At 38.8% G+C, this 26,468-nt stretch overlaps 1 protein-coding gene across 7 annotated transcripts in view; it reads right to left on the reverse strand.

Moving 5' to 3' along the window:
• CNOT2 (CCR4-NOT transcription complex subunit 2) overlaps positions 1-26,468 on the reverse strand; it is a 75,658-nt gene that overhangs the window by 21,307 nt on the left and 27,883 nt on the right. For 4 of the 7 annotated variants that reach the window (XM_089524123.1, XM_089524122.1, XM_089524124.1 and 1 more), the window contains exons 2-6: positions 25,001-25,070; positions 8,919-9,041; positions 5,411-5,477; positions 2,210-2,357; positions 1,105-1,287 (exon numbers count right to left, since the gene is read on the reverse strand). In XM_089524123.1, coding sequence (XP_089380249.1) covers positions 1,105-1,287; positions 2,210-2,357; positions 5,411-5,477; positions 8,919-9,029 — 509 coding nt within the window. In that variant the 5' untranslated portion in view covers positions 9,030-9,041; positions 25,001-25,070. Of the gene's footprint in view, positions 1-1,104; positions 1,288-2,209; positions 2,358-5,410; positions 5,478-8,918; positions 9,042-25,000; positions 25,071-26,468 lie in introns of those variants that run through there. The other 3 variants (XM_089524128.1, XM_089524127.1, XM_089524126.1) reach the window with 2 other exon arrangements.

Consider the following 26,468-nt stretch of genomic DNA (forward strand, 5'->3'; position numbering starts at 1 on the left):
GCACACTCAGAACATCTGGCAAGAATCTATTGGAAACACCATCTTCCAAATACGTCTCCTCATCTCAAAAGGCCTTCACAATAATGGCCCCTAGGTTGTAGAAAAGCCTTCCTGATGAGCTCTGCCTTATGACCCCCTTGGAAACATTTAAAAAGAGACTTAAAACCGTGCTCTTTCACCAAACTCCCCCCCCCCCATGAGTGATAATTGATATGCCCTATCTGACAATGATATTCTGCCCTTACCCCTGGATGTCTGATGGTTTGATAAATTATTGATGTTACATTTTACTGTTTAGTGTTTTATAAGATTGTTGTATGTATTTCGATTTTAGTAGCCTGTAACACCGCTTCGATCCATTGGGAGAGGCGGGGAAACACAAATAATTTATTATTATTTTTTTATTATCCTGCAAGTTAAATATTTAATTCAAAATATTCCTCTTACTTATAAGTATAGGTACTGTCATGTTATCTTGCACATAATTATATAGACACAAAATTTGTGTGTTAAATGCTATTTTAAGTTAACAAGCATCAGAGTCTGAATCTAAGTAGTCTACTGCCAGAGGAAAGGATTAGTCCCTTACTTTGAAAAGATGAGAACAAGACTGAAGACCAGAATGCATTTGTTTAAAATATGCCTTTTTTATTTCAGTTTCTTCAACCATACATGACAGAACTATCGGGTCCAAATATCCTTGTAACACTTGCACAAGGCTCCATTTGTGTTAGAGGCCATATTTAATGCTTCCAAAAGGTTTGACAGGAAGGCCAACCTGTCACAGATAAGGAGCTCACCACATGTATCTCTGGACTGGGGCAGCCCCTGCAACTTAACTGAGGCTATTACAACTCCCTGATCTCCATGTAAATTTGTTGAAAGTGAGCTCTGAGTATTAAATATTATGTTATCATTCAAACACATTTCATTCAATACATAGATTTTATTTGTACAGCTGAAAAACATGATAAAAACATTTAAAAACAGAACAATTTATTTCCCCATAAAAGATTTACCCACCTCAGCCTTTAGATAAAAATCTAGCATACATTCTGCTCACCCTACAATCACCAACAGTTAGCAATACTGAATCCATCATACCTGTTCACAGTAAAAGGTTGTCGAGAGGGTTGTTGCTTTGGCATACAGATTATACTGGGTGAGCTTCGGTTAGGGCTGCCTAATCCTGAACTGCTCATGCTGTTTGTCCTGCTGGGAATTCCAATGCCCTGACCGACTTGGGAGTGGTTCATCATATTCCTAGGATTCATAGGCAAAATACCCCTGAAAAAGATGAGCCAACAGACATGAATATGTTCAGCTGAATAAAATTCTTTTCAGGCTGTCAAAACCTAGTCATACAAGTAGCCTGACTATACATCACAGCTTTTCAGGATTGCTTCTAAGTAAAATTCACATAAAGAGATGGATGATGAGTTAAGATAGGAGAGCCAGCATAGTGTAATGGCTTGAACACTGGCCTATGACTCAGGAAATCAGGGTTTGAATCCCCACTCAGCCATGGAAACCCACTGGGTGACTCTGACAAGTCACATGCTCTCAGCACCAGAGGAAGCCAAAGATAAAGGCAAACTCCTTCTGACCAAATCCAGCCAAGAAACTCATGTGATAGGTTTGCTTTAGGATCGCCATAAGTCACAAATGACTTGAAGGCACACAAAGAGTAAGATCTAGCTCATTACTATCCATCTTAACTGGCCATGACTACCACCATTTCTTTCACATGCAGGTCTTCCCAAATTCTGTTAAACACCTTTTTAAAAAAAATGATCACATTAACAGTCAAGCCTGAGACAGTCTATGAAAGCTACATATTAACTTTAGGAAACAGGGCTTGCCAAACCAAATGCATAGCTTTGATAAATATACTAACATCATTCAAATTTCAAAATAATATTCACCTTTTGCTGCATTGCATTATTAAAATAGTGTATGTTAGACAGCAGTTCAAGGTGATATCCTAGGAGCTCTGTACTAATTATATAGATGTTGTGATTTAACTGTGAAGTATTTTCTGTAGGTGGTGATCAATACTGCATTAGAAGCTTTCCCCCAGCACCCATTGTACTGCTCTAGAATATATATACATTTTCCTTTAAAAAATTCCAGAATCCAAAGTAATATTTCATTAAAAATCCAGCATATCTGAGAACGCCCTGCAGAAATATTTGCTGTCAATAAATACCTGCTTGGAGATGGAGGCGTGTGAAGTGACATTGTTGGTACCCCTGTTGTTGGCGTTACGTGGCTCGGTAACTGAGTGCCTTGTGATAAGCTGCGATTTAACTGAGGGGTATTGTTGCTCATTCCCCTCATTGGAAGGCCTAGTGCACCTATTGAAAAAAATTCAGAGGAGTGGGAACGTACAAAATTAAGGAACAGCCTTAGCTAATTTGTGGTGATGGGAATTCATTTTGATTTGACAGCCAAAAATGGTATTTTAAGAAAATATGCAGGGAAGTAAAATTGTAAGAGAATTATGCTGGGAAATGCAGGATTTTTGTTGTTTTTTAAAAACACACACACAACCCAGACAGTCTTTTTAACAGATTTTTAACTGGCTTCCGTTTCTAAACTATTTCTAATTGAAAAAATTAGGGTACAGTGGATTTCATCTGGAAGCTTCATAAATTATACATGCACAGCTTTTTCTCCATGATGCTTTAGTTCATTTTCCTAGACAAATCCAAGGGCAAGGCAAAATTTTGCTTCAAACAGTTTCAACTATTTCAATTTTTTAAAAAGAAAATAAGGATTTTAAGCATACCACATTTTAAATATTTACTAGTAGACTGTTATGCCACTTACACTGATGTTCCAAAAAGTATGTAAGGCAAAAATCACTTGCAAGTTTAATACACATTTAAGTATGGACTATATCCAACAGAGTCTGATGGAAAGGATTTTAACTCCCATTAGGCAGAGATCATCCTGCATCCACATGTTCCCAAAAATCAGCTGCAGAGACTTGAGGATATTCCAGAGCATATTTGGGATAAGTTAGTAACAAGAGGAGGAAAGGAAGATGTTTTGCTGTGCAAGCAGAACTATACTGTATGATGCTGTATGCAGACCGAGGTATCACAGAACTTAAGCCTTTTGCTTTGTTTAAAATGGAGTTAAAACAAGTGCATGAGAAAAAGAACTAGGCTAGTTTTCCCCGCTCACTACCCTTTTCACATTGATAGTAACTGAGAACAGTGTGGAAAGGAGAATATGTACTACATATGTTATTTTTCAGGGTTCTGGATCACATAAAAATCCGTCATGAACAGCACATGATCTCCATTTTTTGGACCAGCATTGGCAACACAAAGAAAGCAACAACTAATGGTGGAAGGCAGCCTACATTCTCCACTCAGGCATTCAGGTAAGCCCCTTTCTGAACCCTTAGATAAGGTTTAAGTTGGAATTGTTTCTAAGTAAAATTGGCATGGAATCAGGCTACACATCATGCTTTGGTGAGAAACTTAAGTACATACACATCTTAAGAAATCCATTATGACTTACTTTAAATTTTCACTTTAAAAAGAAGTCAGGTGCAGGTTTTTAAAAAATCTGGGGTTTAGGGTTTGTTTGTTTTTTAACTTATCATGCCATGTATTTTTAGAAGCAGGAAAGAGTAAGGGCTTTGTGGAACTCTTACGTATTTGTGTGAAGTGTATAAACACACACACATGCACACACACACATACATAATTCCTACTACTAATAAAAAAACATATAAACATCAGATTTCTCTATAACCACTGAAACATGTAATCCAGCAATAAACTATGTCAGAGTCATTAATTTGGATATTCTGCAACATATATTCTGCTGAATATAATGATTAATTGTTACAATAAAAAGTCAATTAAAGAGCACTTCATGAGTTCCTGTCATTTTGCCACAGGGAGCTCTAGCAGCTTAAATGGTATGCATATATCCATCTCCCTGATAAGCAAGGAGCATTGTCAATAATGGTCTACAGGGACCACTTTATCCATGTGTGTTCAGGACTTCAGACACCAACAGCTAAGGAATGTTATATGTTGCTAGTAGGCCTGTGATAATACTTTGTTGGAAAAAGCTCTCAGAGCACTTGCTTTGAATGCCAAAACAATCATTTGAAGTTGTATGGATTGGTCAAGGTTCTACTGCTTACCAATCCCGCTAGCTCTTTAAGAGATTTCAGATGAGAAACAGCAACTGTCTTTCTGATACATGCTCAGTTCTTATGAATACAACTGGTGTGTTGCAATAGTATTCTAAGGTACAATCATCCCTCTGTATTCACAGCTTTGGCACTTGCAGTTTTTATCATTCGCGAGGTCAAGGCCTCCACATGCACACACACTCCCCCTCCTCTCCATCTCCTCCCTGCCACTCTGTAACTAGCCCGGCTGAGCCAGCTAAAAGGTGACAGCGAGAGGGAAGAAAGGCAAGCTCTTTCCTTCTTTTTCTTTCTCCCAAAACTTTCCAGGGTGACAGGTGCCAGAGGCAGGGAGCACCCCTTGCCCCCAAGCCCCTACCGCCTTGGAAGGGCTTGAGGGAGGCTTCCCCCAAGGCTTTCCAGGGCAGCAGTGGCCAGAGAAAGGGAGAGCGAGTACCCTGCCTTCCTTCTGAGGCTTCAAACAGCTGAGGCAAGCTTTCTAAAGCATTGGAAGGGAGGTGGGGGAATGTTGGGTGCACTTCTATCTCCCTTCCTCAGTGCCTCAGAGGGCTTGCCCAGGGTGATGAGGAGGGGTGAGAGCAGCGCATGCAAGTTTTCCGGCTTCCTTATGATGCCTGAGAGAGCTCATGACAGCTCTCTGAGGCATCCGAGGAGGGAAGAGAGGCACACGCTCTCTAACCCATCCCTGTCTCTCTGAAACTGGGGAGAGAGGTTATTTATGAAATTTTTTAATTCGCAAGGTTCCTTCATTCCTAAACCCCATGAATACAGAGGGACAAGTGTATTGTGATTTTGCTGACTGTAAGAATAAAGAATAAAATGTAACAACAGTGGCATTTTAGTACTTAAGCTCTGTTGAATGTTGGAGGCCAAACAATACCAGATATGCTGTTAAATCATGAGAAGTGTCTGTTGTGGGCAGCTGCAAACATTGTAGTATCTGCTTCCAGAAGCTAGATAGTCCTTTAGGATTAAAGAATTCAGTTATGTCTAGTTTCACTTCCAATTCCTGCTGTTAGTTTCACTTCTGCCTAGGTCTGGAAATAATCTTGATTTATTGAATTTTCATCTGAAAAGGACTACTTTCAAATACATCCTAGGAAATGAAAGGTTATACATTTCTAAGAGGATATTAATATGATGAAATCATGTTAATATTCAAAGGATATCTCCTCTCTCACACAAACCATTCCCACTGAAGGGGTGTATAAGAAGAAAAAGAATTCTTACTTTGTTGCCCGTATAGACTTGCCCCAAACTGAGACAGCTGACCTGATGTTGATGGTGATGCCAGCATCTAAATTAGAAAATAAAGAGCTGTTCAATGATAAAAGAATGTGGATTGGTTTTGGTTTTTTTACAACATTTAATTCTTTTAAGAAAAGTAAGGCAGGTATTAAAATTAATTTATTGATCTATTATTATATTTATTTGTATCCTGCTCTTTTCTCAGGACTGGGACTCAGAGTGGCTTCACAACATTAAAACAGTACAATTAAAAACATTTTCTAAAAAAACGTACATTAAAAAGGAATTAAATTGTTGCAGTATTAAAACAGTTATTAAAATAATAAAACATATTTTAAAAAGATAAATATATATAAAGAAAAAACTGTATCAAATTTTTAAAATGGTCCAATATCCCAGTCTGCTCTTATAGCGATTCCTTAAATAGCCTGTGTGAATAGGTAAGTCTTCACCTGCCGGCGGGAGGCCATCAAGGAAGGAGCCATTCTCATCTCCCTGGGCTGGGAGTTCCAGAGTCTAGGGGCAGCCACCGAGAAGGCCCTCTCTTGCGTCCCCACCAACCGTGTTTGTGATGGTGTTCGGACGGCGAGAAGGGCTACTGCAGTACTACTGCAGTAAAACTAACAATAATGTTTATCAGTGCAATATTGTAACTACAGACATTGTCCACCTACATACTCCTAAGTAAACTGGAGAGAAAAAAATGGACATGCTATGATAACACAATACATTGGAATTCTGAGCAACAGGCAGAATTTTTGTCTATGCACAGAGGTCATGGGCTCTCTCCTTCACAAAGCTCCTCCAGAAAAATTAGGAGCAGCTTCTGACACACTAGCAGGAACTGCAGTACAAACAAGAAGTTAGAAGACTCCTAATGTGTACAAGCACATGGTCCCTGGAAGGAGCTGGCCGAACTATGGGACAATAAGTAAAATGACTGTATGAAATACAGTGGACCCTTGTTATATGCTGGGGTTTGGTTTCAAGATCCCCTGTGGATAACAAAATCCGTGGATGGTCAAGTCCCATTAAATATAATGGCATAGCAAAATGGTGTCCCTTATAAAAAAATGGAAAATCAAGGTTTGATATTTGAAATTTATACTTTTTTTTTTAACATTTTCAAACCGTGGATCCTTGAATCCGTGTTCAAAAAAAACCATGTCTAAGAAGGGCCAACTGTACTGAGACCATGTTACACCTATTCTTCATATACCAAGACAGGATATTTTAGACCACAGTCATGTTGTATTGCATAACTTACACAGAACAACATCTATAACAGGACTAGGACACTTGGAGTCTTTTGGAAGGGATGATCCAATGCAACCCTTGGGACTCCCACTGATACCCTTCCAAGCACACACATACCAAATACCGACCCCAATTTTTTTCTGGCCAGACGTACCCCACTTTGAATACTTGAGTAAGATCAAATAATTATGTTTCAGGGGCTTCTACCCTGAAACAGCCCCAAACCACCAACTGCACAACACCCAGAGCAGTGTCCAGGAGTGATATGACATCACATCAAGTCACTCATAAGGGTGAGATGGCATGTTGAGGCCCTCAAAAGGTTTTCGCAGTGCAACTTTGCCAATGGATCATGCTTACCCCCCAATCTATAAGGCAAGATTCTATTTTGGCTTCACCTGGATAAATACAACTACTGTATTTCCCCAAATTTCTGTCATTTTCAATGTAGAGGTGTCTTTGCAAAAAAATTCCAGCTAGAACAATAAATATTCCCCACAAATTTACTACATTTTGTCACCATACCAGTTGAAGTGACAAACTGCGGCAAAAATGTCCCATGCTGTTTTTCAGCAAACCATAATATAGTAAATAAATGATATGCTCTGGTAATAAGTAGCTCGGTCCAACTGAGAAAAAATCAAAACAATCTTCAAGAATAGAAGAGACACTAGAATTCTCACTGGGAAAGCTAACCTTTAATCCCAACCATAATGCATAATCCTCAACCTCTCTGCCCTAGAATTCCCATCAGGATCAGAAAATATCACATAATACACATAGTGCACATTTTTCTTATTTAAAATCAGGTGCATCAGGGTTAAAAAACATCTTGATGCAAGAAGTTAAAGGATTAATTTCTCAACATATATCCAAAATGGAAAGGCTATAAAGGTTTGTTAGCACTCAAGATTACTTGCCATCAATTCCTAGTATCCAAGGTTTACATCACTGTATTGTTTTATTATACATGTTAATGTCTGACACATTCCAAACTTATCACTAATTGTAGTTACAGAGAACACAGATGCATAGAATAAGAGGATCAGATACACCAAATATCACTGGTCCAGTTCTCACTGAGGTATCTAAACTGTTCCGCACTTTAGACTGCATGTGGACGCTTACATCATAATAATGCTCTTCTATGGATACATGTTCCCTCTACACAGAGAATCTAATGTCAGGATGTTCAAGTTTAGACTTTTTTATGGAGCATTTAATTATATATGCTGTCTAGCTGTGGTTTGAAGTGGTACAAACCAGTAATAAATTTATCACTTCACTGAAAACTAGAATACTGTCTGCAGACTGCAGTAATCAATCAGAAATTGGAAAATATAATTCTCTTTTTTTCCCCCTCTTTCAAGGCACAAGAAAGGCCTGTTGTAAATAAATATGCATGGTAAAGAAGACTAATCATTTTAAAACGAGCAATATCTCTGTGTGGACATATGACAAGCTAAGTAGTGATATAAAAATGAAAACCTCAATGAATGTAAATAACATTTTGACATTTGGGGTAATTCCTACAATGCAAGTCAATGGGAACATGTAGGAGGTACTACATTAACCCAAACAAAAGAGGATTTAGATTTTAAACAGCTGCATCTCACAGCTTTGACAAATTAATGAAGGGCAAATCAATAGAATGGGGCATTAACTGGCAGCAAAATGGGCCCTCCATATTCTGATGAAGTACAACCATTGTACGCTGGGGGAGACAATCACAACCATGCCCTATGTGTGAACTTGTAAAAATACCCAGATCTAATACCAATCAGCCTACCAGTTTTCTAGCTCCTTTTTAGTTATACAGAAGTATAACATATGGATCATTACTGACAAAAATGTAGAGCTAAAACATCACCAAGAATGTGCCTATTTGTGTACCTGATACTGTCTATGAATGTGAAATACTTACCAAGTTTTGGAGAATCCAATAATGTACGCTAAGCATTTTAATGCTAATTGCTATAAATTTCAATTGCTATAAATTTATCTTTCTAGCTGTTCAATTTGGTGTGCCTGACTTTGAACATCTTATAAAATCTCTTTCAAATAAGCTACACCCTGATCTGAGTGCAAAATGACCCTTTGGGTGAAATGCAAATAAACAAGATACTCTTGAGAAATGGATGTAATTTTAGAATCATACCCATAATTATAAAATCATATCTTTTTAAAAGATTAACACAAAAAGAAAGAAGACTTTAGGGTTTCTAAAACTTACATCTTTTTCTGATCGATGTGGAAACATCGAAGACTGGCTGTAGTACATATTTTCATCGTGGTAGTCACTGTCGACCCCCTCTACAAACTTCTTTCTTGAAGCACCAAACATGCTGTTTGTCACCTAGATGTAAGAATATGACATTATTCTTTGCACAATTATTTTGTACAATTATTTTACACAATACAAACAAAGCATTTCCTTAGGAAGTTTTCTTAAGAATTCTTAAGAATAAGTGAAATAAATGGCATTTTTCTGATGCAGTACTATACCATGGCTCTGCTTTCTTATAGCGTTATTGGAATGACCCTTGGGCTCACAATATTTCCCCTTTTCGCTCATTCTTTCATGGCAACATGAGATATGATTTGCTTTTTTTTATAAGTAATCACAGTTGCTAACCCTGAATGGTGAAAAATGCAAGTCATATCGGCGATACCCATATTCTGCCAGGTTCTTCTGCATCCAAGCCCTAATGACATTTAATTCAGTAAACACTGTTTACTAACTTCTATTTTATACAAAAGCATATCTCAGGTTGTTCCAATACACTTAAACAAGTATTCTCATTTCAGGACTGGCTCACCCCCATTGTACAAATCATCTGAGAATGTAATTATCACCTAAAAAATGGAATGCAGTATTTAACAGGCTAAGGGGATTATCTCCTCTTTTACTCTGGCAAAGCAAAATGATGTTGAGAGGAGAAATCTTTAATAGCAGATGAACATGAAGAGGATCAAAGTCAACCAAACTAACTAACCCACATGTAATGATGCCAGACATAATACTCGTTGTTTTCAATTATGGAAGGGGCATCACTACCACAGCATTGCTTGTCACCACTATAAAATGTTGTATTTTCAAGTTAAAAGGCTTATATTCTCTCAGTAATCATTCAGCAGGGAGCATGGCCATGTGTGCCTACTCCATAAATTCATTATGAAACCTAGAATCATACAGAATTACATTGCCATAAATTATCACTCAAATCCAACAGTTATTTATAAATATTGGGAAGATGTTCATAGAAACATCTGGACCAGAGTACAAAAGTATTCTGAAATTTGGTGCATTTGTCACTTTGGGGCCTACCAAATGTCAGTGCTAACCAACTTCCATTTTTCTTTTCAACACAATCATACACATATGTCTACCATCTAAAACATCAAAAATGAACAAAGTGACATAGATTTTTATACAACCTAATTTCCTTTTATTGATTCTGTTACTCACAATACAGATTTTGCATCACTTCCACTGTCATACCCAAAATGTTTAGTAAGGTATTTTTAACAGATAAGAAATGATTCGCAATAACTCCATTCCACAGTTTACAGACTCACTACAAAGTTTTTAAAAACGATAGCTATTGGGTCCAAATATATTGATTTGTCCTGCTAAACAGATATTTTTCATACAGCAGTTTCCTTTTATTGATTTTGTTAATCAGAAAACAGATTGTTCATCGCTTCCACTGTCACACTAACATTTTTTAGAAAGACTATGTGTTCCACTGTCAAAAAGCTCTTACTATCAGGAGGTTCCTCCTAATGTTGAGGTGGAATCTCCTTTCCTGTATCTTGTATCCATTGTTCCAGGTCCTATTCTCTGGAGCAGCAGAAAACAAGCTTGCTCCATCCTCAATATGACACCCCTTCAAATATTTAAACAGGGCTATCATATCACCCCCTTAACCTTCTCTTCTCCAGCCTAAACATACCCAGCTCCCTAAGTCGCTCCTCATAGGTCAGGTTTCCAGAGGCCCTTTACCATTCTGGTTGTCCTCTTATGCTCCAGCTTGTCAACATCCTTTTTAAATTGGGGTGCCCAGAATTGGACGCAGTATTCCAGGTGAGGCTTAACCAAAGCAGAATAGAGTGGCACTATTACTTCCCTCAGCCTACACGCTATACCTCTAGAATCGCACTGGCTTTTTTCAGCTGCCATATCACACAGTTGAGTCATGTTCAACTTGTGGTTACTAGGGCTCCTAGATCCCTTTGACATGTAATGTTGTCATGCCAGATATCCTCCATCCTGTATCTGTGCATTTCATCTCCCCCCACGCCAGTGTAGTATGCACCTTACACTTCCCCCTGTTGAAATGCATTGCATTTTGTCTATCACTCCATTTCTTCCAATTCTAAGGAAGCTGTTTTGGTACTTAACTGGTGTCTGCTATCAATAACAGACCTGATGAGAATTAACAAACTGAAACTTAATGTTGACCAGAGTCCTGGGCAGCTGAAATGGAGATCAAAGAATAGGCTACACTGGATGGGGCTACTATCCCCCTGAAATCTTAGGTCTGTAGCCTGGGCTAACTCCTGTGCTCAGCTCCAAGCCTGAATATCCAGGTTTCAGTGGTGTGTTGTGTACCTTCAAGTCGTTTCCAACTTATGATGACCCTAAGGCATAAATAATAATAAATAAAATAAAACTTTTATTTGTATCCCGCTTTTCTGTGACGAGACAATCAAAGCAGCTCACAACACATTAAAATCCACATTTACAACATTGTGTCCCAAATTCCCCCCCTTAAAATAGGATTAAACATGTTACAATTAAAATATCTATTAAAACAGATATAAGGACAGAGCGGTGGGCTAATACATTATGTGGGGTGCAGTCATTCTGTGGCTGGGTACTTTAATTCAGGGAAGGCCTGCCGGAAGAGATCCATCTTGACAGCTTTTTTAAAGCTCTCTAAGCTGGAAATTTGACGGATCTCATCCGGCAGGCCATTCCATAGTTTGGGAGCAATTGCAGAGAAGGCCCTCTGGGAGGTAGCAGTTAGTCTGGTTTTTAAAGGCTGCAATAGATTCCTCCCAGAGGACCTAAGTGTGCGGGGCGGATTATATGGGAGCAGGTGATCCCTCAAATAGGTTGGGCCCATCACATCGTTTTCTTGACAAGATGTACAGAGTCAGGGAGCAGCTATTGGAGTCATTCAGAGTAGAGGGAGATATGGAGAGAGGAGACAATTAAAATACAGTACCAAGTAAGAGGGGAGCACAAGAGGATGTTTGTGGTCCCCAAGCTTTCTCCCAGTCCAAATAGTGTGAACAGCTTTGGTGACAGCCCCCTCCCCCTCCCCAGGTTGAAAATGTTGCTGCTGAATGCTAGGTTAGTGAATGGCAAAACAGCTGTCATTCAGGACTTCATCTTGGGGGGAAAAAGCTGATCTGGCATTTATAATGGAGACCTGGTTGGATGAGGCTGGGGGGAGGGGTAATCTCTCTCAGCTTTGCCCACCAGGTTTCTCTGGATCTGGCTTCGGTGATACATGTCTCGGTTACATCCCATTTGGAGTACTGCAATGGACTCTATGTGGGGCTGCCTTTGAAGAGTGTTCAGAAAGTCCAGCTGATCCAAATTCCTGCATCAAGCTGTTAACTGATTTTAATTTGTTATTGTGATCTGTATTTAAATATGGTTTTATTGTGGTAATTTTATTCAGGGAGGGAGGGTGAGGGTTGGGGGAGTCGGGGGGTTGTGTTGATTATTTTGTATTGTATTAACTTCTGTAGTTACCTGCCTCGACCCCCAAAAGGAAAGAGGCAGGATATAAATAAATATTTTTATTATTACTACTACTACTACTACTACTACTACTACTACTACTATTAACTGGGGCAGGCTACACAGACCACACAACATTCTGGTTGAATCAGCTCCATTGGATGCCAGTTTGTTTCCAAGCAGAATTCAAAGTGCTGGTGATGCCCATAAAGCCCTATATGGCTCAGGTCCACGCTATTTGGCAGGCAGTATCTCCTTGTATGAACTGGCCCGGGTTCTGAGATCCTCTGGAAAGGCCCTTCTCTCCGTCCTACCATCACAAGCACGGTTGGTGGGAACGCTAGAGAGATGTCCTTTTCTGTGGCTGCCCCTAGACACTGGAACTCCCAAAGGAGACCAGAACAGCTCTCTCCTTGTTGGCTTCCACCTGCAGGCTAAGATCTACCTGTTCAGACGGGCTTTTAAAATGGAATGGTTGTAAAGGACCGGCTTGGGATGTTGTTTTAAAATGTTTTATACAGTTTTATCTTTTTAAAATGTATTTAATTTAATTCTTTTTTAATGCACCTCTTTTCTATGTTTTTAATTGTATTGTTTTTTAATGTTGTGAAGCCGCTCTGGGGGAAAAAATGGGATACAAATAAACATTATTATTATTACTATTTCTTCAGTGCAATTTGCCCAAGGTTACCTAGATTTCCATGGCCGAGCCAGGATTCAAACTCTGGTCTACAGAGTCCTAGTCCAATGCTCAAACCACTACGCCATGCTAGCCAGGGGTGTATCTGCATATTTAAAACATGTGACCAGTTGCACCTGTTCCTGAAGATGTCAGGTCTGATTATAGTGACCCACATCTTGAAAAAATCCTATTTCACTCTACATGGGTCTGCCTTTGGAAACTGTTCAGAATCTTGACTTTTTACAAAATGCTGCAGCCAGACTACTGACTAAGTCTGTTCAAAGGGAATACAGAACTCGCTTACTGCCACAGCTTCACTGAATACCAAATTCAAAGTGGTTATGACCTATAAAGTTCTATATGGTTCCAGTACAGAGTATCTAAAAGAGTTTATTTCTCCAAATGAACCTTGCCAGGTTTTAAGATCCTTGAGTTAAATCTTTATATCACACTTTATATAAACTTTATATTGCATCTACTACCATGAGAGATGTAAACTTTGATGGACTGGTTGCTCCTAGGCTGTGGAACTCTTTTCCACATGAGACTAGACTGACCTCATTTCTGCTTCTCTCCAGGAGCAGGCAAAAACCTTATGCAATATAATAGCTTTTGGGTATTAACTGGTTGTTGCAGAAGGGTTTGGATTGTTTTAACAGGAGATTGTTTTGAAAACAGTGACACATGCGTAACTGGGGATTGTTTTGAAAACAATGGCACATGTTTATTTTGATCTTAAAATGAGAATAAAACAACATAAACATCTAATGTAGTATTTATTGGCCACATCAGAAAATGTTTTATAGAACCCTGGTTCCTGAAGATGTACTGAGGTTACTTCTTCATATGGTTCTGACGGGGCCAACTACTGCTAAAATTCTTATAACTGTACATCATCTCTGCTTATTAAAGATGCTTTCCCCCCCTCTTAGGCTACATCCCTAGTACACAGAATTTATCTTTGTATCTAGAGTTATACATTGTTTGAGCACAGAAAGCAGACATAATTATATATCAGTGAAAGGACAAATACACTCCTGATCTGCTTTAGTTAACAAGTGGCATGTATTTTTTTTTCATTTTTGACCAAACAATTCCAAGGAATCTGATAAACTATGATTTATTTGCTTTGTGAGAATATACTTATAGAATTCTGTTCTTAGTATATTACACACAACGTATTATATGGCAAATGTTAGGTTTTTCTTAGTTAATTTAGATTATATGGTCACTTTTATATTTGTAGTAACATATGACACATTTGGAATTTGTTTACAAGTTTAAATTTTAAAAAGCATATGAGCAGCAGCAAAAAATTTTTTAAAAATCTTTGATCTGTCTGAGCAGGCGTTTTTGAGAACTTCAGACACTATTTTACTTTCTATATATTGTTTCAGTTAGAAAGGCAGTAGTTATTCCTAAATGAAATCCCTGTAAACAAGGCTTTTTCACTTTTTTTTAGTTAAAAACACCCAGAAGGTGTCAAATCCAAGCTTTTTGTCTGCATTTAGCTTCTTTAAGTGAAAAGTAAACTTAAAGAACTAATGCGAAATGTTTCCACATTTGCACAAATTATGAAACATTCATAGTTCACTCTCCTGTTCTGGCCAGATGAGAAGTACTTTGTCATTTCATGTATCTTTGAAGGAGATTTTGTTAGGATAACATATTTTTACCTTCCTAACCTCAGCCTCAGAGGAAGGCATGGCAAACCCCCTCTGAACAAATCTTGCCAAGAAAACCCCATGATAGGGTTGCCTTAGGTTCACAAGCCAGAAACCACCTAAAGGCACACAACAACAACAACAACAACCTCAGTCTCAATTATTAAACTACATTTTTCTTTAGTAAAAACTAATTCTTTTGTTTTTTAAATAAAAATCAAAGATGTTCTACAACTACAGTCCAAAACACAATGCGGACATAATCCAGTTTGAGACCCCTTTAACTGTCCTAGGTCAATGCTAGGGAATTCTGAGAATTGTAGTTTATTGTGGCATCAGAGCTCTCTGACAGAGAAGGCTAAATGTCTCACAAAACTACAGTTCCCAAAATGCCCTAGCATTGAGCCAGGGCAGTTAAAGCGATCTCAAACTGGATTATTTCTGCAGTGTATTTTGGACCTAAGATAATGTACATCTTATCTTTTATAGTGCCCGGTAATTATTAAGCATTAAATGAAAAAAAAAAAAAAAGATCCAATAGCAGATCCCTTTATTCTGACACAACTGCCTTGAAACACAGTCATAGGATCTCAAACCTGTAACTTTCACCTCTTATTAAAGGCCTGATAAAAATCAAATCTACCAAACATGCTTTTCTGAAGACAATTTCCTGATAACTTCATTAAATCAAAACCATTAAAATAAGGAATGAAACATTCATGAATGAAACTGCTCCTAGAAAATCTAAATGACCATGGAGATAAACAGAAACCAATCCCACTCAGGTCTGCAAAATTTAAGTTATTTAGAATTTTAGAATTCCAACCCTGGGCACATTTACCTAGACAAAAGCTTCAGTGAACTCAGAGGAACTTACTCCTGAGCAAATATGTATGCATTTGTATTGTAAAGGTCAAGGGACTCCTTAAGCAGAAACACATTTTTCTACACAAAACATGCTGTCACAAATATTGGAATGCATGTGTAGTACTCAGTGCTCCCTACTCAGATCCGTTTCAAAAAAGATTAAAATCCTGCTGTTCAGCTTGCACTGGAAACCAAGGATTGGAAAACTGAACCAAACAGATGAGCGGCAGCCTCTTCTAAAAGACTATATCATGCAGTCCCAAATAGTGGATCAGTGAAAGCAACTGCACTTACAGATGCCCAGCAAGGTCCATACACAAGTAAATCTAGTTTTGCATATTTAGACTGTATTTTGACAACAAACCTAGAGAAATCTTTGGCTAATATGTGTCCTTCTCCTCTAGCACATAGTGATTCTCTAGAATGCAACTCTGGTTCATCTCAACAGCCAAACGCCATTACAGTTTGACCACTATTACACTAAAGCAAATGATGTTTTGCCTCAAACTAGAGCATCACTTTGTATGATGGGTGAAGGAAACATATGAGCCTAAAGCATCACCAGGTTCATTCATATAGTGCCTGATTTTCCTAAGCTAAATCAGGCACAAGCTTAACTAGGCTCAAGGAAAGTTTGAGGAGTGGGAAGGAGTGCTTTTCAAAAATATATTGTTGTTGTTGTTACTGTTGTTGTTGTTATTATTATTAACCTTTATTTATAAAGTGCTGTACATTTAAACAGCGCTGTACATACAATGTTTTTAATTGGACGGTTCCCTGCCCTCAGGTTTACAATCTAAAAAGACACGACACAAAAGGAGAAGGGAAAGATGGTGGGGAAGGGGCCTCTCTAGTAGGATAATACATATAAAATACATAGCAATACAGGAAATGATTCAATAAAACAGACAACAAAAGAACAACAAAAAGCAAGTGACAATTATGCAATGCCTGGGAACGCTTCTCTTTTCAAGTCCCTTTCCCACTTTCATCTAGTTTTCTTGGCAAGATGTATTCAGAGAGGGTTTGCTTTTGCCTTCTTCTGAGGCTAAGCCAGTGTGATTTGCCCAAGATGTTCCAGCGAGTTTCCTTGGCTGATTCAAAGTCCGGTCTCCAAAGTTGTAGTCAGCGCTCAAGCCATTCCACCATACTTGTTCTTTTCAATAATATTTCTTGTACAGTAAATTCATGATAAAGAAACTTTGTAGGTTTTTCTATGAAATACATCTCAAGTATTCCAAAACAGTAACACTCTTTAAGGATGCTGATGTTCACCTGAACCACAACATTCCACATCTTACATAAAAAAGAGAACTGGGCAATATTCTGATACTGTTAGTTGCAATACTGTTCTACAGTGGCTCTGTTCTTTCCTGGACCTGCGATCTTAGAGGGTGGTGTTGGGAGATTCCTGCTTAATCTCTTGGGCATTGGCCTGTGAAGTCTCCTGTGCTAATATAAAGTCAAAGGCTTTCATGGCCGGCATCCAGTTTTTTGTGGGTTTTTCAGGCAATGTGGCCATGTTCTAGCAGAGTTTCTTTCTGACGTTTTGCCAGCATCTGTGGCTGGCATCTTCATTTTTTTTTTGTTTTTTTTTATTTATATACCGCTATTCCAAAGATCATAGCGGTGAACAGCAAGTAAGCTAATTAGCAAGTAAGCTAATTTGCCCCCAACAGTCTGGGTACTCATTTTAGCGACCTCGGAAGGATGCAAGCCTGAGTCGAGCTTGGGCCCTTTTGCTGGTCTTGAACTCGCAACCTTGTGGTTTCGAGTGAATGGCTGCAGTACAGGCATTTAACCACTGCGCCACCAGGGCTCCTTTCAGAGAATGAAGATTCAGAGAATCTTCTCTGAAGATGCCAGCCACAGATGCTGGCGAAACATCAGAAAGAAAATCTGCTAGAACATGGCCACACAGCCCGAAAAACCCACAAAAAACTCTCCTGTGTTATTTAACATTATGCAAAACCTAAGCGGCTGTCTGGAGTTTTGGCATAACATCAATGTCACAACTTTCCACCCAATTCCAAGGTTACTGTTCTATAAAGGACTGGATGACAGCAAACATACTGAAGCTTCATTCAGATAAGCTCCTGGTCAGTTGGAAGACAGATCTGGGAACAGAGATTTAGCCTGTGTTAGATGGGGTTATACTCCACCTGGAGTTTGCAGTTTGGCGTATTCCTGGATTCCTCTTCAAAGTTTCAGCAGTTTGGCGTATTCCTGGATTCCTCTTCAAGGTTTCAGCAGTGGCCAGGAGTGCACTTGCACTTAAAACTAGTTGCACCAATTGGGCCCAGTCTGATCTGGTCATAGTGGTGCATGACTTGGTTACATCCTATTTGGGGCTGCCACTGAAAAGTGATCAGGAACTTCAGTTGGCCCAAAGAGCTGCAGCCAGGATGCTGACTGAAGCTGGCTACAGGGAGCACACAATTCCCTTGTTGCAACAGTTCCACTGGCTGCTGGCCTGTGTTTGGGGCTCGATTCAAAGTGTTGGTTTTGACATCTACACCTTGAGCCCAGGTTATCTGAAGGATCTTATCTACCTTTATGAGCTTATTAGAGTTCTAAAATAATCTAGAGAGGCCCTTCTCTCTGTTTTACCACCTTCTCAGTCTCATTTGCTGGGAACAAGAAAGAGAGCCTTCTCAGTGGCTGCTCCCAGATTTTGAAACTCCTTCCCTAGGGAGACCCAAGATTGCCCTGTCCCTGTTCACCTTCCACCAGCAAATCAAAACATTTTTATACCATCAGCTTTTTACAAACTGACTATGGTTCTACTTTTAATGTTGTGTGGTGCTGTTTTTTAAGGTTTGAAGACAAATTTTAAATAACTTTTTAGTATTTTTACTATCTAATGTTTTAATCCTATTAACTGTTTTTAATCTTATATTTACACTTTTATTAATGTTTTAGTATAGTTTTTAATTTGTATTTAAATCTGTATTGTTAGCTGTCTTGAATCAATTATACAATTATATAATAAACATAATTTAAAATAAAAGTAAATTAGAAAATCAGTAATAGCACAATTGTCCTAAATACTCACATATGTTTTGAAACATTTGAATTGCATGGGTAGGGAATGTATGCCCATTGAGTTCCTGAATTACAGCTCCCATCTTCCATCACCACTGACTATGTCTACAGAATTAAGACTCCTAATTCCTCTCCATGTGAGTAGTGAAAGCATCATACAGTTGGCCCTTCTTATGCAAGGATTTTTAATACAAGGATTCAAGCATCCACAGTTTGAAAATGTTCCAAAAAAGTCTAAATTTCAAATATCAAACCTTGATTTTCCAGTTTTTATAAGGGACATCATTTTGCTATGTCATTATATTTAATTAGACTTGAGTATCCACGGATTTTGTTATCCACGGGGGATCTTGGAACCAAACCCTAGCGTATAACAAGGGTCCACTGTGCTTTGAAAATGGCATGCATAAAGTTCCATTCTAACCAAAGAGAAGGAGCCATCCAGGAAAGGGTTAATTATAGGTGCCACCCAGGCAAGGTATCCTGATCCTCAGCCCTCTTTACAAAACTTGGCAGGGGGTGGTGGTAGAAAAGATCCCTAAAAGAAAACAGAAGTACAATCTTGCCACCAGAGGCTGGATGGGTCATTCTCCTTGGCTAGAATGGACATTCATAGCAAGTCTTCCACTGTCCCACTCTCAGCCAGCAAAGAAGGAGTAATCTAGGAAAGGGAATTATCCTACCCTAACCAATCCCTAAAAGGGCAGTGGCATGAGAAAATAATAAATGAGAAACAACATTCTAAAGCATGCTGCAGAAAAATGATGCATGGGCTGAGGAAAATTTATCTGATCTGTAATGTCTGGTAAAGGTAGAAGGAGTGACCCAACTGGAAGCTCTGCAAATTTCCTCCATAGGGGTGTTTGCTCAGAAGGCTGCAGAAGTATCTGCTGACTAGTACAGTACAATGATCACTGAAATGCTGTGGCTCCAAGGGACTCACAAGCTAAATCTTTCACCCCAGAGAGGTATGTAAAAAGGAAATAAAAAGTGCTACCAACCTCCTAAGAGGCCTGGTACATCTAATAGGTTGTGCCTGACATCCAATTAATGCTATTTTTTCCCTAAAGGATGTAGGCAAAAGGAGGGTAAAATGAGTGGCTGTGAGTGACAAAAATAATAACTTACATTGGCAAGAACCCCAAAACAAGCCAAAGATAAATCAACTGAACTTCAAACTTGCAATGAGAGGGATCCACAGACAGTGCTGCCACTTCCAAGGTCCTCCTTGCTGAAGTAATAGCTATTAGGAAAAGCATCTCAATAAGGAGATCATGGAGGAGAATAGATTTTAATGGCTCAAAAGGTGGCTCTGAATTGGACACGGACTTAACAGAAATGAAGGAACCAGCAATATGAGAAGTGGATAAGTTTAAAAGATCTACTGATATTAGGTAATCACCTTGAAAGATGCCTTTCCATCCAGAAATGCCTGCATTTGATAAATTTGTTGAGAAATTTGAGGTCCAGAATTGGGTGTACACACACCTATTTTGGGGCAATGTGAATAGAATTGAATATATTTTGTTTAAAACTTCTTGCTTGGTGGAACCTGTTCAATGGCTCCTATTTTTAGGAGGTGAGCAATAGCCTGGTGGGTTGCAAGGTTCTTTAAAATGCTTCTGGACACTAAAGAGGAACCAGTGTCTGGGTTGATGATTAAATTCTATTTTGAACTCTTAGGCGCGTTACAGACCGCCTAAAAGCGGCGGTCTGCCGGCGCTGCTGGTTGCTCTGCAAGGGAGCCGCAGCAGCCAAACCGTGCGACTCCCGCACAGAGCAAAAAAGAAGCCCCAAAATGGCACTTCTTCCTGCGGCACGATTGTGATGCCGCGAGGTGCCAATGGCGCACTCGCAATGTCATAAGCGCCGCGCGACGTGCGGACGCTATGCGTCCGGCATGTAATAATGGCAGCGCCTGTGTGTATAGGGCACCACCATTATTACGCCCCCGTCATGTGCTAGGGGTGAGGCCGGTGTGGACGCTAGGTCCCCGGCCAACCCCTAGCACTTGATGGGGGCGCCTCAAGAGCCCGTCTGTAACGGGCCTTAATTCACTATCTGCAAAATCCACTGATCTGATACTGAGGTGGCCCATGTCTGTAAAAAAGGAGAGAACGTGTGCCTATCTGATGGGGAGGATCATCACACAGTTGATTGGTGTTTGGAAGACTGGCTTCCTGATGGGGCAATTCCACATGAGTGTCCTTGGGGAATGAAGGAAAAAGTAAGGATATGTTTGGTGGAATCAGCCACAAAGGTTAAAGATTTAAAAATCTTAAACAATGTATCGTGGAAGGATTTTGCATCCAAGTCCTGAGCTTCAAACGTATGTTGTACTCAGAGCAGGGGGGATTTAAGAAATGAGTCCTCTTCCCTTGGACAAGAGTATGGATCAAAAGAGCAGAAATGGGTCCATCAATAAAACAGGTTTTAATAAGTTCATGGGCTCTGGTGGAAGAGTGTGGTTTTTGAGCTATATTGGTCACTTTTCCACCCTGTTTAGGAGAGGACCATTCTGCTTTTAATAAGCCATTAAAATCAGAAAGAAATTGAGCCACAAACAAGGAAGTGTTTGTCATTGGAAACACAGCTAGACTGCTGTCACTAGAGCAGCAGAAGAGTCAGACTGGTTCATGAAAGCCAAAACCTGCTACAACCTTACACATAAGAGGGACAGCCTTAGGCAAAAATGGGACAAAGTCATTTTGGTTAAAATGTCTCCCTGTGGAAGCATCCTCTTGCTTTCCAGAGTCTGACCAGTCACATGAGTATGAATCAGATAAACACGTTAGACAACTGCCTCCCAACATGCCAACTATTGGTGATAGTTATCTACTAATGCTACCTCCTGAAAAGCATTGCCTAAAAGGCTTCTACTTATAACTTATATTAATATCTACATAAGTAGCTTAAACAACATGATCATAACGTTGCTCTTCTATCCTTAGTGATTCTAATCCCAGCCATTTAGAGTATACTGATTTAAAATATTATTTATATTTGACATAAGATAAATTTCTTAGCATTTAAGAAAATACCCTTAAAAGAAACACTTAGACAAATTATATTATTATATTCATCACAAATATTAGACCTCCTATTTTTTTCTATTTAAGACCAACTGCAGCTTAATCTTAACTTTCTATTTTTAGTTTTTAAAAATCTGTATATACATCTTCCTGTCATACAAATGTGCCAAATCCTTAAAGTTCTTAATTGTTCTACTAAAGTTTAGTAGACTAAACCAAGTTAAACAATGTCATATTTGTACTTATATTTGACATATGTTCTCTTAACCCTGCTGGAGCCCTCGTGGTGTAGTGGTTAAATGCCTGTACTGCAGCCACTTACTCACAAACCATAAGCTTGCGAGTTCAATATCAGCCAAGAGCTCAGGCTCGACTCAGGCTTGCATTCTTCTGAGGTTGCTAAAATGAGTACCCAGCTTGTTGGTGGCAATTAGCTTACACTTTGTAAACCACTTAGGGAGTGCTTAAGTGTACTGATAAGCGGTATAGAAAAGTACTTGCTACTTTTATTGCTATTAACAAATTCCCACATTTTAAAGAAAAAGAAAAATGCCGAAGACAGCTGAAGGCTTGGGGTTCACCTGTTCTCCCTCTTCCCTGCCCTCCATGTGACCTGAAAAAATGGCTTTGTGTGCCATCTCTGACACACATGCCATAGGTTTGCCCTGACGAACATATATTATTGCCATCACTGATGCTAAATCAATCTTTCTGTGAAGAACTTTCTTTTGGAGAAATAATTTCATAGTCATCCATATTTAGTATCTGTCCTTTCACCTCATCAGGTCATGTTGTAATATTCTTCACAGAGACTTCAACCCTTTCCTTGCTGTCTAAATTAATCTCCATTTCCCCGTCCTACTGTCATCAAGGTGACATTATACGTGAATCCAGATTCAGCAGTCCAACATTAGTTCCTCCATTACTTGTCTGTTCCACTTCCATAGTTCTCTGGCTTGTTGGTTGATCCAATGCCTCTTTGACCATCTAACATCGTCCTTCAACTGTAAACTCAAGTCCTTTACGTCTGAAAATGAATTCCTTATCATCATTCTCATCTGGTTGAACTAATACAGAATCACCTGTCTGGTATCCATCATCTCAAATGTCTGATCTGAATTCTTACAGGCTATTTATATTTTTTCATTTAACTACAATTAACTGCTTATGCACAAGATTCTGCTGTTGTCTTCTTTAAATGGGGTGGCCCTCTCACATAAACTTGTATCAGTTTGAGCTCATGTTTCTCAGTTGTCAGTTCACTTCATCTCTGCAGAGCAAGAAGATCATCTTGGTATTATCAGAAGCAAGTAAATGAAACAATTCTTTCCTTTAAGTACCATGTCAAGTTACTGAGCAGCAAAATTAAGTCCAAATATAGTTGCCTTTAGTGGACACTAAGTTTGGGGTTTATTTTCCACTTTTTTCCACAATTAAATGCTTCTTGCTTTTAAAATATCATTTAAATAAGCTGTATTTTGGGACAAAAATGTTTCCCAATATATTCAGTTTATATCTGTAGAAGTTACCTATAGAGATCATCATCCTCATTCACTGGCAAGCTCCTTAATTTCTATTTCTTCTATATCATGCTTAAGAGGCAATTAAGAAAGTTGAATTATCTCCACCAAAAGATTTGAATACAGCAAGGAGCATGTTATCTCAATCCCTTCCACTCTTCCTGCATCTGAACTACACAAGGGGTACACAGAGATGCACATAACAGGAACCAGATGCATGTGAGGTTTACTTTTGAACTTCCCATACTAGGGGAACAATTATCTCCAGTTACACAGTCTCTAATTGGTGACCGCCACACTCAGTGCTTCCCCATTCTGCAGAGCTCCTTCAGAGAATTGCTTCATGAAGCCATTTTCAACCTAGAAGATGTGGGTGCTTTTTGGAAGGTCATCCCTTGAGAATATACCCCATTTCTAAAAGCAGATTAGGTGTCATCTCCTCTTGAGCAGTTCTGAAGAGAATTCTGTAGCAGAATCTGACTCTTATAAATGCTATGGGGACATGTCCTGAGAAATTAAAGTACAGTAATCTCCTCCAACAAAATAACCACATGTTTCATTTGCTCATCAGTGCTGGAGGGGTTTTCAGGACCTAACTTTTGAGTTAAGAAGAGGTGGGAAGTAATCACATGCCCTGTCTAGGTTGGAAGCAGATCTTTTTTCCCCTTGGAGAGGGTTTTTTCCACATCAACCTCCCCTAATGCAGCAATGGCTCTGAAAGCAGCAGTCACAGGGGTGGGTGGTGGTGGCATCAAGCGAATGTCCTTGCAGCTCCCACTTGAGTTATGTACAAATACTCTACCCTCTCTTTCTAAACCACCTTGCCTTGCAGGGAAGGGTCTGGCATTTGAGAAAGCTACATACATACATTCAACTGGAGAAATGCTTTCAAAAGCTGATCCTGCCAAGCAGGAAGAACTGTCCTCTTCTGTATGAGCATAAAGAGTAGGATGCATTTAAGGTGATGTTCCATCCAAATCTATGCTTTCAAAAGCATTCCCTACCCACAACTGGAAGGGGCAAGGTCACTGGACCATCCCTTAAAGTCTTTCCTTTGAGGAAAGGAAAAAAGTATCCAGTGTCTTTTAGTGTAGAGAAAAGATAGGATGGGTGGAACATAGCGACCTTCAACATTATAAACATACAAATGAATCAGGAAGACTGTTCTCCTTTTCATAAAATTTGGATTTGAGCCCAAACTACAGATGATGCATGGCAAGTGAAAGATCATAGTTCATGAGCACAGCTTTTTAAATAAGAATTCAAAAGATAAGAATGTGAAGGTTAGCAAAAATAAAGAGAATAATGACATGTATCTTGAGGCATGGGCCCTCAGTATAGTTTATAAAATGCCAATAACAAAACTGTTAAAAGTAAAGTGGCTCCAAATTATATCAGCACAAACATCACAATCATCAGTAAGTATGACTTGTAAAAATGCAAGTCAATCGACACCAAATAAAATATTCAAATGTACAAATATAAGTGTCATTGCCTTCCCTAAACTCTAATCTTGGAAGCAAAATTCCCACTTTGGCATTTTCTTTACTTTCCATTTCTTTCTAATTTATATTTTAAGGAAAACATTCATCCTAAAGAGACACACAGATACACCTACATATTTCAAAGGCACTTTTTCATTCTAGACTCTATCAAATATTAAAAGAGATATAACTTATCATCTCTTTACATACACTTAAGCTCTTCCTAGAAAAACCTAATACACACTACAAAAATGTCTACCTACCTAAAAACTGTACTTTTGCCCATTAATTTTTTTGTGTCTGCTGAAGCAAGCAAGCTTTGATGGACACTTCCTGTAAATGAAGTAAATTAAATTATTAGAAAAGTTGTTTGATATAACATTAGCAAAAACAATAGGTTTTGTTACAAAGTTGTGTGTGTGTGTGTGTGTGTGTGTGTGTGTGTGTGTGTAATACACACACATACACATACACATACACACACACACACTCTCTTAAGAAAGGGAAAGGATAACATATACATTACTTACAGGAGCTCTGAAAGACTCATCAAGAACATTATGGTTATTACTAATTTTGAAATGAAGATGAATTCTCCACTGACAAAGTATATTATCAATATTGTTATTTTACAGGATTAAAAGAGACTATCTAACACTAATTGCATTTCTCCAAGCTAACTGTTAAAAACCTTCTAATTTAGAACTCTGTCTTCGAAGTACTGCCCAGCCAAATCCCAATAAAAAAGTTCTGAGACATGGCATGACAAAAAGTATTCTTTTTAAAAAATAATTATCTGACAATGTGAAAAATATCGGCTCTGAACACAAAGATTCATTTTTTTAATGCAACGGTTAACAAATAGCAAAAGATTAACCCCCACGCTAATTTGCAGGTCATTTTAAAGTTATCCAAATTAAGTATAGACATGTCAAAGTTTGCCACTGAAAAGCCCTTGCTTGTCACCATGCAAACCAATTCCTCTTAAATGTGTAGTGGCCCAATTCATTGATTGGCTAATTATTTATTAGAAGAATTTACTGGCTGCTTTCCCAATAAAATGTTTCCTTCTCAGATTTTATTGCATTCTAGATGCACATATCTCTCAGAGCAGCAGGTAGTAGTACTGCACATGGCTGAGCCAGCATACAGGAAAGAAGATTCCAGCTGTTACCTCTGTACTTGGAATTTCAGCAAGGGCATGAGATTTCTGGCTTCTGGTAAAAACACAAGTGAACTACTATGTCTGAACCAGAGCTAACTTAATGTCCATCAATGAATCGTGTGAGCCATGATTTTCACAAGGCAATTATGTGCTGCATTATGTCTAAGTTGCGAAGAGAGGATATGTTTAACATATATGCATAATTAATAGCATTATGTAGTGGTTTCGGCATTGGACTAGGACAATGGGATACCAGGGTTCAAATCCCAGTTTGGCCATGTAAACCGACTGGAAAAACTTGCACAAACAAAAAAACAAAACCCAAGATAGGGTCGCCTTAAGGTCGCCATAAGCCAGAAACGATTTGAAGGCATACAACAACGTTTTATACGTCCATGGTCTTAAAATTTCCTGTATCTGATACTCTCTTCTGATGCACAGCAAACTATATTCCATAGCAGTACAGATTGAGTCTCCCTTATCTGGAATTCCAAAATTCATAATATTCCAAAAACCAAACATTTTTTCATGGGAGGCTGAGATAGTGACACCACTGCTTTCTAATG

The sequence above is a fragment of the Sceloporus occidentalis genome, unplaced genomic scaffold (genome assembly GCF_023333645.1).
Source record: "Sceloporus occidentalis isolate IW3139 unplaced genomic scaffold, rSceOcc1.0.p SCAF_5, whole genome shotgun sequence".
NCBI classification, from domain to species: Eukaryota; Metazoa; Chordata; class Lepidosauria; order Squamata; family Phrynosomatidae; genus Sceloporus; species Sceloporus occidentalis.